Source organism: Balaenoptera physalus, assembly GCF_965194825.1.
Source record: "Balaenoptera physalus genome assembly, chromosome: 2".
Classification (NCBI taxonomy): Eukaryota; Metazoa; Chordata; class Mammalia; order Artiodactyla; family Balaenopteridae; genus Balaenoptera; species Balaenoptera physalus.
In genome coordinates, this window is record NC_138883.1 from 105,591,161 (window position 1) to 105,610,707 (window position 19,547).

Sequence of the window (19,547 nt, forward strand, 5' to 3'; positions counted from 1 at the left end):
AGAGGCCTGCACACCGCGATGAAGAGTGGCCCCTGCTTGCCGCAACTAGAGAAAGCCCTCGCACGGAAACAAAGACCCAACATAGCAATCAATCAATCAATCAATCAATCAATCAAAATTAAAAACAAAAAGAAAACTCTAGGCTTCACAGGTCAATTTTACCAAACATTTAAGTAAGAAATAACACCAATTTTATAGAAATTCTACCAGATAACAGAAAAAGAGGAAATAAATCCCAACTCATTTTATGGCATAAACTTAATCTTAATACTAATACCTCACAAGGAAAATTACAGGCCAATCTCACTCATAAACACAAACAGCAAAATAAATATTAACAAACTAAATCTACCAATAAATAAAAAGAGTAATATACCATGAGCAAGATGGAATTATGGCAGGAACACAAGATTGGATTAACATTTTAAAATTAATTCACATGATTCATCACCTTAGTAGGATAAAAGACAAAAGTTATACCATCATATAATCTCAATAAATGCAGAGAAAATATCTGATAAATTTTTTTTACCCATTCATGATTAAAATTCTTAAACTAGGCATAGAAAGGAACTGCTTTCTTCTAATAAATGCTATCTACAAAAACCCATACAAAATACTAAACAAAATGTCTAATCTTCCCGTTTAAGATTAGACACAGGCAAGGATGCCCATTATTCACCTTCTATTCGAATTCTAGGCAAAGAAGGCAAGGAAAAAAAAAACGTATAATGATTGTAAAGAAGAAATAAAATGGTCATTATTTGCAGAGAACATAATTATTTAATTAGAAAATATAAATTACTAGAAAGAATAAATGAGCTTAGAAGTTACTAAGATACAATATCAATATACAAAATCAATATGCAAATAAATCCTGTATTATCAGTAACAAGCCATAAGAAAATAAAATTTCAGAAATACCATTTATAATAACATAAAAGAATTATCAACAAATACATTTAACAAAAGATGTGCAAGATCTCTACAAAGAAAATCATAAAGATATTAATAGAAATTAAAGATATAAATAAATAGAAGAATATCTAAAGTTCACAGATTGAAGGATTTGTTTTTGTACAGCTGTCAATTTGTTCCACATTGAGTCGATGCACTTCCTAACAAAAATCCCAATCTTCCTGTTGCTGTTGGGAGAAATTAACAAGTTGACTCCAAAATCTGTAAATGCAAAAGGGCCAAGAATAGCCAAGAAATTCTTTTAAAAACAAGTTGACATGGAACTCTACTCAATACTCTGTATGGATAAAGAATCTAAAAAAGAGCAGATATACGTATACGTATAACTGATTCACTTTGCTGTACAGCAGAAACTAACAACATTGTAAATCAACTATACTCCAATAAAAATTAATTAAAAAAAAAAGTTGACAAGATTTACTTTACCAAACAGTAAAAGATTTTATAAAGCTAGAGTAATTAAGACAGTGTTAACTGTCTAGCTAGAGTAATTACTCTAACTAGAGTAATTAAGACATGTACTGCCTCAAGGATAGAGAAATAGGGAGTCCAGATTAGATTCACATATATGATTTACAACACAAGTAACACTGGAGAGCAGCAGAGAAAGGATGGTCTTTTCAATAAACAGTAATGAAAACTGAAAAAAAAAATCTTGATATTCCATGCAAAAATAAACACCATATAAACTGTGTATCTAGAAATTTAAAAATAATTTTAAAAAGGCTTCTAGAAGATATTATATTCATGAGGCTGCTGGAAGGAAGATTTGTTAAACTGGGCAAAGAAAGCACTAACCATAAAGGAAATGACTAAATATTGGTCTATATTAAGTTCAAAAGACACTTTTAAGAGACTGAAAAGGCAAGTCACAGAGTACGAGAAAAATATTTGTAACATTTAAAACCAACAAAGAACTACCAAACAAACAAAAACTTGACAAGAGAAAAAGAGGTTTGAATAGGCAATTCACAAAACTGAACATCCAAATGATTATTAATCACATGAAGGTGTCCAACTTCATAAATAACCAAGGAAAGGCAAATTAAAACAATAATGAGATGTTAATAATACCTACCCACCAGCATGGCTAAAATTAAACTGATAAGGCCAAGTGTGGGCAAGGATGAGGAGAAAATGTAACCCTCACAGTGCTAATATAAGTGTAAATTGGTACAGTCACTTTGGAAAACTTTTTGGAATTATCTACTGAAGAGAGGTGTAAGCTTAAACTATGACCCAATAATTCTATGACCAAGTAGTTCCATTCCTAGGTATGTGCCCAACAGCAATATGTACCCATTGCGCTAACAGACACTTACAATATGTTCATAGTTCCATTAACATAGAAACAACCTAAACAGGCTCCCAAAGTTAAACGGATAAATAAATGGTGATATATTCTTACAAAGGAATATGTCAAAAACAATAAAACTACTGTTACACACACATAAATTTCAAAAACTGTGTTAAGTAAAAGAAGATATAAACAAAAGAACTTTATAATTCCATTTGTACAGACCTGGCAAAAACCAAATGATTACATTAGAAGGCAGGACAGTGGTTACCCCTGGAGAAGAGAATACGGCTATGTTGGGAAGTGGCACAAGGTGGGGTCTTCTGGGGCACTGGCAGTTTTCAACTTCTTGATCTTGGTGCAAATTATAGAGGTGCTGGCTTTGTTATAATTCCTTGAGCTGTACATTTATTTTTTTCACTTTTCTGAGTGTATATTATACTTAAAAAGTTGCATATGGAAAATAAAACATTATCAAATCAAAGATGTATTTTACAACTGACAATATTTTAGGACAGACGGAGTACTACGTAGACATTTTTAAAATTATGTGTAAATATAGAGAAGTTACCAGTTTTTTTGTTTTAGTCTGCTTTTAATCTTTGGTTAAGAAACCCTTTTTTACTCTTGTATCATAAAGATGATTGTCCATATTTTCATCTAAATTTTAGATTAATAGCTGGTTCTTTCTCCGTACAGAAATATACGAAGTATCACTCCATTATCTTGGGGTATCTATTTTCATCAAGGAGAAGCGTACTTTTAGGGCATTATATTATGTAATCATTGGAAGAAAAAGGATTTGTGTATATAGTCCCTGAGGTAGATCGAACAAAACATTATTATTTCTTGGCTGTGCCGCGTGGCTTGTGGGATCTTAGTTCCCTGACCAGGGATTGAACCCGGGGCCACAGCAGTGAAAGTGTCCAGTCCTAACCACTGGACCACCAGGGAATTCCCTGAACAAAATATTATTATGTCCATTACATACAGATGAAAAAGCTGAGGCCCCGCGAGCCACAACTACTGAGCCCACGTGCTACAACTACTGAAGCCCGCGCACCTAGAGCCTGTGCTCTGAAACAAAAGAAGCCACCGCAATGAGAAGCCCGTGCACCGCAATGAAGAGCAGCCCCCGCTCGCCGCAACCAGAGAAAGCCCGCGCAGCAACGAAGACCCAATGCAGCCAAAAATTAAATAAATAAATTTATAAAATACATAAATAAAACCCCTCAAAACTCAGAGATGCTTTTAAAATAGCATTTCAAAACATTCACCCCCACATAAAAAACAAAAAACCCAAACAAAGCAAACACAACCATATAACAATGCAACATAAGTTTCTCACCAAACAGTGAGAAACAGATACCACTGTTTCTGTTGTCAAAGATACCAAACACACCATTCTATTCCATTAAAATGAATGCTTATCAGTGGATAGGATTTACCGACGATAAATAGCACATAAGGCAATGATTACTTATGACTTTAAAGAATACAGTAGTCCCCCCTTATCCCCAGGTGATACGTTCCAAGACCCCCCCCCAGTAGATGCCTGAAACTATAGTACTGAACTATACATATACTGTTTTTTCCTGCACATACATACCTACAATAAAGTTCAATGTATAAATTAGGCACAGTAAGAGGTAAACAACAATAACTAATAATAAAATAGAACAATTTTAACCATACTATAACAAAAGTTTTCTGAATGTGGTGTCTCTCTCCCTTACTCTCTCTCAAAATATCTTACACAGTTAATGCCTTTTCCATCTTAACTAAGTACTTATCTGCACCGTGGCCATAACTTTTGCAGTTTGAGGTTTGTTTTGCAGTTTGACAGCAAAACAAGCACGAATTTCTTTTTCCTTCACAATTTCACGGATAGAAGATTCGTTCTGACCACAGATCTTAGCAACCTCAGCATACAACTTTTTTTCCTTCCTTATTAAGTTGAGAACTTTCACCTTTTCACTTAAAGGAAGCAGTTTGCGGTTTCTCTTCAGCATATCTAAATTGCCGCACTTTGGGGCCATTATTAAGTAAAAAGGGTTTCTTGAACATAAGCACTGATAACTGAGATGCCACTAAGTGACTAATGGGTGGGATAAGCTGGACAAAGGGATGATTCACGTCCCAGGCACTACACAGAATGGTGTGAGATTTAAAACATATAAATTGTTTATTTCTGGAATCGTCCATTTAATATTTCAGACCGTGGTTGACTGGTTGAAGGTAACTGAAACCACAGAGAGTGAAACTGCAATTAAGGCGAGACTACTGTAGTTTCGATGAAGTAAGCCATGTAGATATAGATGATGGTAGTTTTATCTGTTAAACTGTACATTAAAAAAAAAACCTTAAATGTTTTAGTCAGGAATGTCTTTTCTGTCAGTACTTTAAAGAGGATTTCAATGATAGGTTTTTGTTTGGTGCTTTCCTAAAATGGATGAGGTTGGCAACTGCTTTCAAGTAGTTTACACGAGGACTGTTGGTGTGTTTCATGGCAACAGGTCTTTTGGAGGAACACTGAAATTGTGGTTATTGGCTGAAAACTACTACAATAAACTTCTGGCAGTGTGTATAAAGGGGCACGAAGAGGCTAGGGCCACCAAGTAGTACATTAGCCACTTCCTTTCTGGGTTAAGTAAAGAGAGTGAATCAATGATCTTATTAACACTCCCACAAAATATGAAGACAGAATATTGATTAACCAAAATATGGGAAAAGTTTTCAAGTGAGTAACCTTTTTTTGATTAAGAAAAGCACACTTATAACACTTATCACATACCAGGAATTACGCTAAGCACTATGAGAACATAAAGGTTTCATCAGACTCTGACCTTAAACTACTTATTTTCTACCGGGAAGATAGGATAGGCATAAAAAACAACAATTACGTAGAAAGCAACAAATCATAAAAGTGGTAAAAAAAAAAAAAAAAAAAGAATGCATTGAGAGATCAAAGGAAGGAAATTATGTCAGGGAGGGGCAGCTTGAGATGGCTGTCATGAGATGTATGGGATGAACAGAGAAGCACAGGATTAGGCATTCAGATGGAACAGAACAGTATCAACAATGATTAGCAAGTAATCCTTCATGTGAAGTATGTTAACTGTACATGAACCCAGCCAACACAAATTAAGACCATGCCTAACTACCCCCCCCAACTAAAGACCAAAACAAAAACAAAGTAAAAAACTATTTCATCAAGATAATATTTGAGATTTAAAAAACAATGTCATTATAATTTTAAGAAAATTTCAAAATATATATTTTAAAGCCAATTAAATAGTACTTTTAAAAGAAGCTTGTTACAAAACACGTCTATATTTTTAGTTACACTCCTAAATAAAATAAGTATTTTAAAAATACAATGATTACATTGGCATTCATGTACAACTAATAAGGGAATAAGAGAGAAATTAAAACATTTGATAATCACTACTCTTACCCTGCCATTTAACTCTTGAGTAGGAATGGTGTTTTAATAGAAAGAAATATTAATATAATCAGAAAACTGAAAATTAAAAGTACAGAATGTAAGTATCTATAAATGAATTGAACTGTGTATATTTACAAGGGAATTAAAAAGGAGAGCAAAGCCTCTTGCATAACTTACCAACATAAAATGAGCAGTTGGAATGCAATAAACTTTCAGTCCATAAGCGACAAAGTTCACTTTCAGTCAGAGCTTCAACTCCATAACAAGCTTGATACTCCACTTTTGGTAGTACGTAAACCGGAAATTGCTGCAATCCAAGGTTATACTCTTATAAAGCTCCATTAATTTACTATTAACAGTAAATACATTTGCCTATATAATTTTGCCACTTTCAAAACACTTTCAGGTAATCTTATTTCATCCTTTCAAATACAGTAGGATTCAGACAGAAAGACGGATAGAACCCTTAGTGGATGTGGGCAAGTGGTGGATAAATAAGAGATCGTGAACCAGAGGCTGCCCCCCACCCAACCAAAATCAACATACCTCTCCACACATGCACATATTTTATTTCTGTCACAGAACGTGACTGACAGAATCCTTGGAACAAAGCCTCAGATACATAATGGCCCAAGGTTCAAAGCCAGAAGCTGGGAAGCCATGACATACATACTAATAATTCTCAAGAGGGTAAAAAAAGGTAGGAATTTTTTGCCCCTTTAAAGCATTAGTCACATTGTCTCAGGCTTAAATACTGTGTTTTCATTCTATGAATGTATGAGCACTAACACCTACATTAATATCTGTGAACGTTGCTATCTGCATTAATACAAAAGGCTTTATTCCAGACACTAAGTACTTGGCAAATTAGCCATTTAGCGTTTATTGGTCAGGACACTAAATAGATTAAGCAAAATGACTATACCCTCTACTAGCCTAAAGGAGGATATGTAAGGAAATACATGCTTGTGAAATAACATAGTGCTAGTCATGTTCACTGTGCTCATGTTATCTCATTTCTGTCAAAGAAAATTCTAATCTTAATAGCAGTCTCTTCATTTCCAGCTGCAGAAGGAGAAACACATGATTTAAGGAACTTAAAGTGATATAACTGGTTAGTACTTCTGAAATTATACTAAGCTGTATTTCACTTTTATACCTGAAAATATTTCATAAATGTTTCAGCATTACTGATTTTCATAAAGTGGCAAATTTAGTGGGCTTATTAGCACAATGGTGGTGTTAAGAACAATTCAAATCCGGTAAAATTTCTGTTAACAATTAACTTTGGTTCATTATTACCTTTGAATGTTGTAAAACTCTACAGCAGTGCTTCTTAAATGTCAGTGTGTGTGAATAACCATTTTAAAATAAATGCAGAATCTGAGGTGAAAACCAAGGCTTTACATGTTTAACAAGCTGTTGTTCCAGGGGCCAAACTTTGAGTAGTAAGGTCCCTACAGTGTCTTCTTAATTAAAAAAAAAAAAAAATTATGATTAGGATAATTTCATTGCTAAAAGCACTTACTTGTATAATAATTTTTCAGCAACTGGTAATCTGCATTTATGGTTGCTTATAGTTGCCAACAGAAGCCAGAGATAAAGAAATGAAGGCCCAGGGGGCTAAGACATCTGCTCAAGGAGAGAGAACCAGTTTACAGCAGAGTCGGAAAAAGAATAATTGATAAAGAAGATCCCCTTTTGGATCATGAATAGGTAATAGAATTAATTCCAGATTTCTTTTCAAATTAAAAAATATTACTCTTTCTGAAGAAAGTACTCTGGGGGATCTTCTTTGATAATACTGTCATATCTACAAAACTAAATCCTGAACCTGGTATTAATTTCCATATGTATTCTACTGCCATCTCCAGGAAACCAAGGGAAAGAAAAGTCTGAATATTTGATCTCAGTATTCCAAAATTAAAGTGAAACTTTAAGTACAAAGTTTTCAAATTATAAAAATTAAATTTACTATTTCCTTTATCCCTTATTGGTCACTCCTGTCCTAAATGAAAGCTTCTTTTGGTTCTCTGTCTTCCAATTTCTTACATAAACCTTCCAAACGTTTACATACATTCCTAAGTAAATATTTCAAAGCTAGTATCCTGTCATTAATCCCAATAGGTACATTCTGTTCTTTCCTAATATTCAAGCACCTTCAGGATCCTTTTCTTCTGGCCCGAGAATGCCAATATAAACTTTAATATAATTGGATCTAAATTTTTGAGTCACTTTAGAACATAACTCTTAGGAAATTTGGTTAACTGAGACAGACGATAACATAATATTAAATCATTCAAAGGTACGTGGTCTGGATTTCATCATTATATGTAGAATGCAGTAAGTTCTAGCTTCATCTTGTGTTCCAAATTAGCCCTCTTTATTTCATGCCAGCATTTGAGACTGGCTGCTGCTTTAAGTTCTCCTCTGTCATATAGCTCTTATTAAGCAGAATTTTGATGAGAAGGGATAAATGATACTGGAAAGTAAAATCTCGGCTACAATAACACAGAATTGAAGAACCAAAGGAAAAAAAGAAGAGATGAGGTCCTTGCAGAGCAGAGGTTGAAGAGACTTCCGAGTATTTTAAAGCTTGACCTAAACACGTTGGTTTTTAAGAAGGAAATGTTAATGAAGATGCATTCTTACCTAGCTAGAGTTTAAACACTACCTTCAAAATTTCTCAGCCTCAACTTCCCTTCCTTAACAACACCCTCCTCTCTCCTCACGCCTCAGTTTTTCTCATTTGTTCAATACCTATTTATTGAGTATCTACGGAGTAAAACATTTGAGAGGAACAGAGATGAATAGGAGATGATTCCAAAGGGAATACGTTCTACAAAGGAATTTAAACCACGTGTACTAAGCTATTACATATAATGATAGGTATAATATGATAAGCATTCACTGAAAATTTTAAAATTTTACTCCGGGTTTGACATGTCAGAAATAGAAGGCTCCTATTTAGCTAATCTTTGGGGCTTGACTTTTTTGATATATTTTGATGAAGAGTGAATTCTCTCCTATAAGGTTTTATCTTAATATTTACAAATTTCACTTTAGTCAAGTGAATGACAATGTCCTTAACAGGTTGTCTCTTTCAACAATTAAAACAGTGTCCAAAAATATCCCTAGGCTATTCTTACTTAAGACATCCTGGCCATCAATAATTTCTAAGTGCTGTAAGCTGGCAGATCAATACAGAGTGGTATGGGCTCACAGAGTAGAAAATGAAATGAGGTTAGTCCCCAAATAAATCAGATAGCAAATATGAATTAATGAAATAAAACCTTGAAAATACAGTCCATAGCACTGACACTATATGTATTCAAGATATGCATGCTATGGCCATTAAATACAGATGAGACAGGAAAAAATCAGCAAATAAAGTAAAATCTTTTAATACAGGGAATATTTGTATTTATCTAGGAGGAGACTAAAATCAGACCTATAGCATTTCGTCATTCCTGACATTCTCTTATAAAAAACACTCCCCCATGTATTTAATTCAAAACCAGTTGGTTTCTATAATTTCAAGTCTGAACCAGTGATGAAATACCAAATTACGAGAATTAGAAATTTAAAATTTTATTCACAGTCTTCCTTCTAAGAACAAAAGTATCATCAAGCAAAAGATCCACTAGGTCCACTGGATTTTGGTTGACAACGTATACATCCTTGATCCTGACGGGTTAGCCTTAGAGGTTTTTCATGACAGACCCTCACACTATTGCTATTAGCAGCTCAGAAAGGTTGGTACTTCTTTTTCTTCTCTTCTTCTTTTTAAAATTTTTTTCCAGTTATAACTTAATATGGTAAAGTAGTAATCAGGGACTTGATCCATAAGTGTCAATGCTGGAACATCACTGTTCCTGAGTCACCTGTTCCCTAGTCCAAAACATGTTCCCTAGTCCAAAACACTGACGTTCTAAAGTGGTCACTGAGGATTCTTATTGGGTGGTAGGTTAAATAGCAAGAAACAGAGACATCAAAAAAGGAAGGAACGGACTTCCCTGGTGGTCCAGTGGTTAAGACTCCACGCTTCCAATACAGGGGGCGTGGGTTCGATCCCTGGTCAGGGAACTAAGAACCCACATGCCACACGGTGTGGCCATTAAATTAATTAATTAATTAAATTTTTTTAAATTAAAAAAAAAAGGAAGAAAGGGAGGGAGGGAGGAAGAAAGGAGGGAAGGAAGAAAGGAAAGAGGGAGGAAGGAAGGAAAAGTGAACTATGATATAATGGATACAACTGAAAAAAATCTCTTAAGAAAAAATTAGAAAGACTTCACTATTTCTTACATAATCAATTATACCATAAAAGCTCCTCTTTATTTACCTGAATTCAGTGGTTACACACACAGAAATCAAATTAATCTGAAAGAGAGCTTAAAATATCAAATACAGCAAACTGCCAAAAGAACCAATTACTCAAATTGTAGCAAAAACTTTTTTAACTGAGGGAAATATTTATATCAAATCCCAAAAGAAACAATAGGGGAAAAAGAAAGGAAGACATTTGGTTTTCCAACAGTCCTGGGAAGACATTTCAAATGTGTATGGAAGCCCACCTTTCAAAATGTGAACTTCTAAAATGACTCAAAAAGATTCCCAAAGTAAGAAAGAAAGAGGCTAATATGTCATAAAGGAAATCCAAATTCACAGAGAAAGTGGGAACATACGTGCCAGTCTAGGTCATATCTATAATGGTGCCGTTTTTCACAAAGTTTATATATTCCATGCAAGAATGTTATTGGCACTCATGACTATTACATTGAACTAAACACTTAATTAAAAGTGTTCTCAGTATTTTACTAAAAAAACTCAACCTGAAAAAACTACTCTAATAAGAGTGATCAACAATTTAAAATTAAACTTCATAACAATGGCATGTTAAATATTTGCTTATCATCTACTAATGCTACCACACCCTAACTCCCCAGGTAACAACTTACTCTTCTGATTTTCTTCCGTTTTTTAGAACGTGGTCTGGTCTCTATCCTCTGGACGCTGCATCGCACAAGTAACAACAGGTCTTGTAGGCTAAATAGCTTGTAAACAAAATTTCCTTCCTGAGGAGCTACATATTCTGATGTATCTTCAACATAGTCCTGAAGTTCATATGGCAATCCTTTAAAAATAATTATATTTGTCATTTTTATTTTAAAATACATTAGCCCTTTATCCATCATAATCCAAGATAAAACAATTCAACTATCAACCTTCTGTTTCCTCTGAGTTGACCATTACACTATTACCATTTCTGTTTACTTTTACTGGAACTCCAGCAAGAGCTGAAATCAAAGCTTTAGGGTTCTCTTCCTTTTACCTACTACCTTCACTAACCCTAGGCAAAGTATAAATCAGTGAGACAACATATGAAGAAAAAAAAAGTTTAAAAAAGTACTGTTATTCATAATCGAGGCAGAGTTGAGGTGCAGCCTTATATCTATTTCACAAAATGAAAAAGTACAAAACTATAGTCTAAACACCAAGAATAAGTAAATTTAGACTAATAAATATTTATCATTATTTTTGATGGACTTTCCCTTCATCAGTTCAGCAAACCACGTTATCTATAGCTTAGCAGCCATCGTAAATGTTGGATAAACATAGGTTACAAAAATCCATACAACTGTGGGTACACTGTTAGAGTGAAGGTTTTGAAAGCTGAAATATTGATCAGTAGATTGGAAAATGAACTATCAATGACTATATAAAGATCACAAACATATTATAACAAAGAGAAAGTAGGGGAAAGAGGGGGAAAAAAAACCCTAAGGATAAGGAACAAGCAAAACAGTTAATATAAAATTCTTTGTAAATATTTACGTACGTCCTTTTGGCTTCTGAAACGCAGAAGGCCATATAGATTTTGGCCAACTAGAGGCATCTGAAGTAGCAGAGGCTTGCTCAGAACTAGGAGGTTGTTTAGAATTTTCTGAATTCATCAATGGCATTTCAGGTATTTTTCTGGAAATTGGTTTTAAGAGTTCATCCTGCATTTTTAAAATTTCTCCAACTGGATCAAATTTTTTATATACTCGTTTGATAGGTTTTTTTAAAACACATGACTCTTCAGGACTACAGGTAGTATTAGTCTGGTTTCCTACAGAAGCCTGTCCTGAGGAAGAATCTAGGCTAGCTGCTTTAGAACTTAAATTAGAACCCATATCAGTTGTCTTTCCATTACTATTATTTTGACACTCTGTATCAATGATTAAACAGTCTTCATCTGTATCACTATGGCAAAGTATTACATCTTCAGTTTTAGCTGCTTCTGATGTAACAGTCTTTTCCTTTGAATTATTGTCTGTGTTCTCTGGAACATTCACTCTTTCATCAACACACTCCATATCAGAAGCCATATCATTTTTATTAGAGGTTTCAATTTCTGAAGAACTTTCTAATTGTAAGGCATCAGATGTTTTCAAGTCACTATCTTGTACCAAAGACTCCTCAGAATTTGATACATTTTCACCACAGGGGATAAATCCCTGATCGTCTTTATTTTTGCACTCTTCAGGGCCAGTGTCCATACCAGTCACCAGCTGTTTCTCCTTCTGCAGCTGTTCCATCAGAATCTGAGATAAACTTCTAGAATGAGCAGTAATGTCTGGTGCAGTTGGTGCCTCAGATGCGATTGCTATGCTGGGGGCTGGGGGCATATCTGTCATGTTGGGTACTATGGAAGTACTTGCTGGACTCGGTGACTTTGATGGTTTGGTGGTGGTTACTCCAAAAGTTTCAAGTTCTGTGACATCATCATCAAAATCCAGATCCAAATTTTCATGGGTCTCAATTTTTCGGCACTCATTAACTTCATAAGACATCTTAAGAAAATATATTGGCAAACTATTAGCAAAAATTCCAGGCCACCCCTCACCCATCAATGTCCCATCACAAACATAGTTCATACTCTTTAAAAGTAGAAAGAAAAGTCTAATGGCTTTGAAAGGTTCTTGCTTTGACAAACTACTAGCAACTAATTTATTTAACCTTACCTTCCCATTGAAATGTTGATGAAACACAGAAAAATTTGCCAAGTTGCAATACCACAGGAAATGGGGAATACTTGTGAACTACCACATCTCAAGAGGTATTTCCACTAATCAAAAACAGACAGGACCACAAAGAAGAAATGTAAGGCCAAATAGGAAGGCAGAAGATCTTCACTCATACCCACTTATACACTCTTGCAGAGACTTAGCTGACCAGGAGGAAAGCTTCTTTGCCACGGTAAGGAAGCTGCTCTCTAATGCAACTGGGGAAGTGTCAACAGCCTCTCACATCAATCAGTGACTTTCTTTATACATCTACTCAGGGAAAACAACTCTCAGTAATACAAGGAGAAATGGATAGGAAGTGGTTTTATTGTATTCTGGGACATGAAGCCACTGAGGTTACAGTTTTTCATGTACTGTTTGGGTAATGGAAGAACTACAGACAGTTCTAATTTATTCAGGAATAAATTATCTTCTCCCCAGGTAGCAACATCTCTCCTCAGTCTGGCAGAGCACTTTAGATAAATACCATGGAATTGGATTACAGTTTAGGATTTGAGAGAAAAATATTCTGACAGCATCAGGTAGTGAGTAAGAAAGATCTACCTGTGTAAATGACTTTACCTCTCTGAAACTCAATTTCCTCATCTCTGAAATAGGGATAATAGGGTCATCCTTTTGGGTTTGTTCTAAGGATTAAATGAGAAATTATATATAGAAAGTTTCTTGGCATAGTCCTTGTACATAGTAAGTAGTTTCTCAGCAAATGGTAGCACTTGCTAAAATAAAAAGACTACCACATTTAGTCAAAAAATAAAATTAAACTATATGCTGTTTACATGAGGCATTCTTACACAAAAAGGTTCAAAACAAAACAATGGGACATGATATCAAGAAATAAAGAAAGAAGGACTAGCAATATTAAGTGTTAGAGAGAAGTCAATGCAAAAAGCATTAGATAGAAACAGGAATCCTATGTTGAAAAAGATGCAATCCATGATGAATAGATAACGAACTGTGACATGTCAAATAACAACATCAAAATTGTCGAAACTGAAAAATAAAAGGAAAACTTGACAGAAACACAACTGTACTTGGTCATTGATACACTGTCTCTTAGTAAAGATAGGGATGTAGAAAGTATGAGTAATATTTAATGACTGAAACAAAGATACATGAATGACTGAAAACATACATATAGACTGCAAAGATATACCTTTTCCCTCCCAAGGATCGAAGGGGCATTTCCAAAGATGGACTATAAATTAATACACAAAGAAAACATCAATATAGTATAAAGCAGAATCTGTTAAGGTCTGACTCTCTGTTTAGAAGCAAATAAAATTAGAAATCATTAAGAAAAAAGTAAACAAACAATAATAAACCCAAGAACTTGGAAATTTAAAAACTCTCCAAATTATTGGATAAAAGAAGAAATTAAAATGATAATTACAGAATACTTAAAAAGCAATAAAAATGAGAACACTGGACATTAAAAATCTGAAGCATCATTCATAGCCTTTTCAAGAAATAGGAAAAGAATAATATAATCACAATAATAAAATGAAGAAATTTCATAAATATAAAACCAAAATTAATGAATTGAAAAACAAAGTTGTCAACCTCTGACAGAACAAATTTGGATAAAGTAAAAACAGCAGTTTATCTGTAAATATTTTAGTATGTGGTTATAGAAGGATTCTTCTGTAAAACATATTAATTATATCAATAAATTAACACTTCCTTAATGGCTGGAAATATCTAATCAGTGTTAAAATTTCCTAGTCTGATAAATTTCTTTTTACAATTGTTTATTGGAATCAGGATCCAACCAAGGTTCCTACACTGCATTTGGCTGATGTCTCTCAAATTTATTTGTCAAATGCCTCTCCCCCATACTATGCCAACTCCCATATCCACCAGGTATTTGTAGAAGAAACTAGATCAGTTATCCTATAAAATTTTCCATATTCTGGATTTTGCATCCCCATGATATCATTTAATACACTCTTCCCCTACATTTCCTATTAAAATGATCTAGTAGCTTGATCAGATTCAGGCACATTTTAAAAAATCTGAACATGTTACATGTAGTACTGTGTACTTCCCACTTCAATCAGGAGGCTAATGTCTGGTTATCTTTCTTCTTGCGATATTACAACTGTTCTGTTGATTCATCAAGGGTCAACAAACTAATCTAGCCATTAAAATTCCTTATTAATCTTCTAATGCTTTTAGCAGTCATTGATGATGATCACTGCCTAGATTCACTATTTCATTAGGAACTGCAAAATGGTAACAGTCATATTTCATCATTTCCTGAAACAGTTTGTAATGGAAAAGTAAGACAAATACTTGAATTTTCAAAAATCAGTTTTCAGAATAATGACTTGATACACTAGCACCCTCCAAAGGTGACTAATACTTTTTAAAAAAGATATTATTATGAATTCATGGATTTTAACTATTTCATATGTTTCCATCCACTGCAGTTATTCTTTGTCATGGTCAAACTGACACACTCTGGCCAATGGGAAACCCTTCAAGTTGTCACTGGCATCTTTTTTATATGATTCCAATATTATTATAAGGTTTTTACTTAAGTCCTTTGATTGGCATTTGTATTTCTTATGCTAAAATTCTTGGTTTCTAATATAAGTACTTATTTGCTTTATCATATTATCTAATGTGTTCAAAATAACAACAGCAATATCATTACTAATAATATGATTACTAAATGCAGTTTAAGATTTTTGGCAATTCTTTTTGAACTTAGGATATAAATCTTTAAGGATGTATAGTCACTTAATTCTCTGAGTGACCATTTTCACTTAAACAATATATCTTGGATACCACACTACAGCTGCATACCTAGAGCTTTCTGATTCTTTTTACAGGCATACCTTGGAGACACTGTGTGTTTGGTTCCAAACCATGACAATAAAGCAAATACTACAAAAAAGTGAGTCACACAAATTTTTTTGGTTTCCCAGTACATATAAAGATATGTTTACACCTATAGTCTATTAAGTGTGCAATAGCATTATGTCTTTAAAAATGTACATGTCTTAAGAAAAATACTTTACTGCTAAAAAGCGCTAACCATCATCTGAGCCTTCAGCAAGTTTGTAATAGTAACATCAAAAATCAATGATCACAGATCACCGTAACAAATATGATTAAGTTTGAAATACTGCAAGAATTACCAAAATGTGACACAATGACATGAAGTAAGCAAATGCTGTTGGAAAAAGGGCGATGACAGACTTGCTTGATGCAGGGTTACCACAAGCCTTCCATTTGTAAAAAACGCAGCATCTTTGAAGTGCAATAAAGCAATGTGCAATAAAACAAGGTATGCCTGTAATAGCTGCATAGTATGCTATTGAAGATGTACAGTTTATTTAATAAATACCCTATGAAGGGACATGACGACTGTTTCTAATGAATACCTATAGTTGAAGTGAATACCCTGCACAAATATTTTATTCTTTTCCTAGTGTACTTCTGAGCTACATTTCTAGAAGTGAGATTTCTAGGGCAAAGGGTGAACACATTAGTTTTCATCTGTTCTGTGGGTACATCTTTCTTCATTTGACTGTAGAAATGTTATAGCAATTATCTTTTCTTCCTCTAATAACTTTGTAAGACTTTCCATCAACAATCCCCTTCTGTTTCTCATGTTTAATTGAGATGGGCGCACCTGCTTCCGCAGGAGGACAATCCTGTGTGAGAGTGTGCCAGGATAGCTTTCTTAGCTTCATGGCTCTAAGCTCATGCTTCACTGTTACCATGATGGATGTATGTATGCATGTAGGTTTGTATGTGTTTGTGTGTGCATATAAAATCTTTAGTACATTCTGGTATCTGCTTTCTCTATTTCCCTCTCCCACAATTATCTGAAAACTTATTTTTCCTTTACCTTTAATGTCCTTGTTCTGCTCAATATGAACTTTACCACTGGTGAATTTTCCTGAGCCAAGGCTTTTGTCTTGGAAGGAACTTCGGCTGGTTAGTTTCTAGAGTTCTTAGGACCCAGGTCATCTCAGAACTATTTAAGTTCCCAAGTGCCCCTGCACTCACCTACAAATTAGAGCCCATCCACATTATTTTCACTTTTGTTATTCTTTATTCATTCTTGCATCTTTCACCATCCTCTTTCCACCTGGGATTAATTTTCCTTGTGCCTGAAGAACATCCATTAGAGGAGGTCTGCTAGTAGCAAACTCAGTTTTTATCTGAAAATATCTTTTCTTAATTTTTTATTATTTAAGGATATTTCACTGGTTAGAGAATTTTAGTAAGAGGGTTACTTTCTCTCAGGAGAATATATTGTCCCAATGTCTTCTGGCTTCCATCGTTGCTGTTGAGAAGTTACTTGCCAGTCTAACTCTCAGTCCTTTATAGCTAATGTGCCTTTTGTTTCTCTGGTGGCTTTTAAGAGTTTTTTCTTTGTCTCCAAGTATGGTTTGGTCCCATTACCTCTTTTACACCTCCCTTTTGGGTGCAAGTACACAAATGTTAGACATCCTCACTACATTCTCTATACCTCTTGCCCTATTCTCCGTATTTTCTTTTTGTTGCCTGTTTCATTATAGTCATTTCAGACCCATCTTCCAGTTTATTAATTCTCTTATCAGTTTTTTTTTTTTTTTAGTTTTATCTAATGTGCTAATAACCCCCTTTACAGAATTCTTAACTGTACTTTTTTTTAAAATAAATAAATATTTATTTATTTGGCTGCGTCGGGTCTTCATTGCAGCACATGGGCTTCTCTCTAGTTGCGGCGTGTGGGCTTCTCTCTAGTTGTGGCATGCAGGTTTTCTCTCTCTAGCTGTAGCGTGCAGGATCCAGGGCGTGTGGGCTCTGTAGTTGTGGTGCACGGGCTCCAGAGCATGTGAGCTCTAGTTTGCAGCACGCGGGCTCTCTGGTTGAGGCACACGAGCTCAGTAGTTGCAGCATGGGCTTAGTTGTCCCGCGGCATGTGGGATCTTAGTTCCCCGACCACGGATCGAACCCACGTCCCCTGCATTGCAAGGCATATTCCTTCCAATTAAAGCATGGCTTTAATTTTCCTGCATGCTGTATAATTAAACAGAGTTGGCTCATAGTTTGTGACTGATAATTCTAGGATCCATTTCTGTGAGTCTATTTCTTTGGTCATTGTTTGTGATGGTTGTTGCTCAGAGTATCCAGTACATGAAAAGAAACTTCATTTTTATTTACTCCTCCAGTGTCTAGTTATCTTTAAATGTTTTCCAGATGCTATATTTAAAAACTTACTTGTAGAAATAATTTGAGGCTCAAAATGACATTCTGTTCCTCTAAGAATTATTTTCACTTGCTTTTGCTAGGTATCTAGAGACACTAGCAATCCCAAAGCATCTGAATCCAAGTTCAAGGCCTGAAAACCCAGAATACAATCTACAAGAAAGCTGATTTATTTCTTGTTCACTCTTACTCCTGGGGTATAGCCCTGCAGGGTCCAAGCTCATGGTGGAAAACTGAACTCTGACTTTTGTCCCCCTAGTCCTGTGATGCTACCAAAAGGACATTTTCTGTTGCCTCTTCAGAACTGGCAAATACCATTCAGGGCAAAAACTACCCTAAGTGACAGGCTTACCAACCTGGATTCTGGTCTTCTTTAGTATCTCAGTCCTGTAAGTCCTCCCTATCTTCTTAGGTCTTTGATGATTCTAAGAAATAAACTTACATAACATGTCCAGCTTTTTTTAGTTGTCATCAGTAATGGAAGGCCCGAATTACTTGGTCTGCCATTACTGAAAGAAGTTACTCCGTCACTTTTCATCCCTCTTAACCTACTTCATGTTTTCTTCATAGCACTTGTTACTTACTGACATTCACCTCACACCAATATAAATTTTAGGTAGATTTAAAAATGTAAAACAAAACAAAAAAACAAAAATACCTCCAAAAAACTTAAGTTGGAAGTGCTTTATGACATACACATCATAAAAATACTGAAAGGCAAATGGCAAACCAAAAAAAACATAAACCAATATTAAAGACAAAAGGCCAATATTCTTAAAATAGTATGAGCTCTTATATGTAAATAAGAAAAAATTTTTCTATTTTATTTTCTAATTTTGTTTGCTCTCTCACTTTATTCAAGTCCCTGTTCAAATTTCCTGTCCTTGGAAAAGCCTTCCTGATCATGAATCCCATTCCCATCTCTTTCCCCTTAACCTACTCCATTTTTCAGCAGAGCATTTATCGATACGTGATTTTTTGATACTGTTTTAATTATCTGTGCCCTCTGACACTAATGTAAGTTCTGAAAGAAAAGAGACTTCATTTTTATTTACTGCTGTATCCTCAGTGCATGGAACTGTATCTGCTCAATAAATATTTGTGGAATGGATGAATAAAGTTTTGTATAAACAGAATGTCTTGCTCTAATGATCAAGGAAAAATATTTCAAAATACACAAAATAATAAAAGCTAGTATTTATGGAGTACCAAGCATGGTTCTAAATGCTTTAGGTGTATTAACTCATTTAATCCCCAATAATTCTATGAGTTAGGTTATCATGATACCCATCTTACAGGCAGAGCAAACTAGACACAAAGAGATTATGTAGTTTGCCTATGGTCACGCAGATAATAAGCATACACTAAAAAGGATTAACAATCTGGCAAATTCTTTCTGCCCCAGTCTAACTCATCTGTTCCTTTTCATACTTAAAAACTCTTGAATACGAATGAGACTAATTAAATAAAACCATCACCACTATGATCACCATTATTGACTGAATTTTTAGTACATACTTACTAAAGACTGTGCTCAGCATCTTAT

General features: G+C 34.5%; 1 protein-coding gene across 17 annotated transcripts in view; it reads right to left on the reverse strand.

The window, feature by feature from the left end:
• The window catches only part of ICE2 (interactor of little elongation complex ELL subunit 2), a 73,299-nt gene that overhangs the window by 25,395 nt on the left and 28,357 nt on the right, over nt 1-19,547 (reverse strand). For 13 of the 17 annotated variants that reach the window (XM_082445704.1, XM_082445703.1, XM_082445708.1 and 10 more), the window contains 4 exons: nt 13,947-13,988; nt 11,563-12,559; nt 10,682-10,857; nt 5,901-6,030 (listed from right to left, as the gene is read on the reverse strand). In XM_082445704.1, coding sequence (XP_082301830.1) covers nt 5,901-6,030; nt 10,682-10,857; nt 11,563-12,559; nt 13,947-13,988 — 1,345 coding nt within the window. The remainder of the gene's footprint in view (nt 1-5,900; nt 6,031-10,681; nt 10,858-11,562; nt 12,560-13,946; nt 13,989-19,547) is intronic. The other 4 variants (XM_082445700.1, XM_082445699.1, XM_082445696.1 and 1 more) reach the window with 1 other exon arrangement.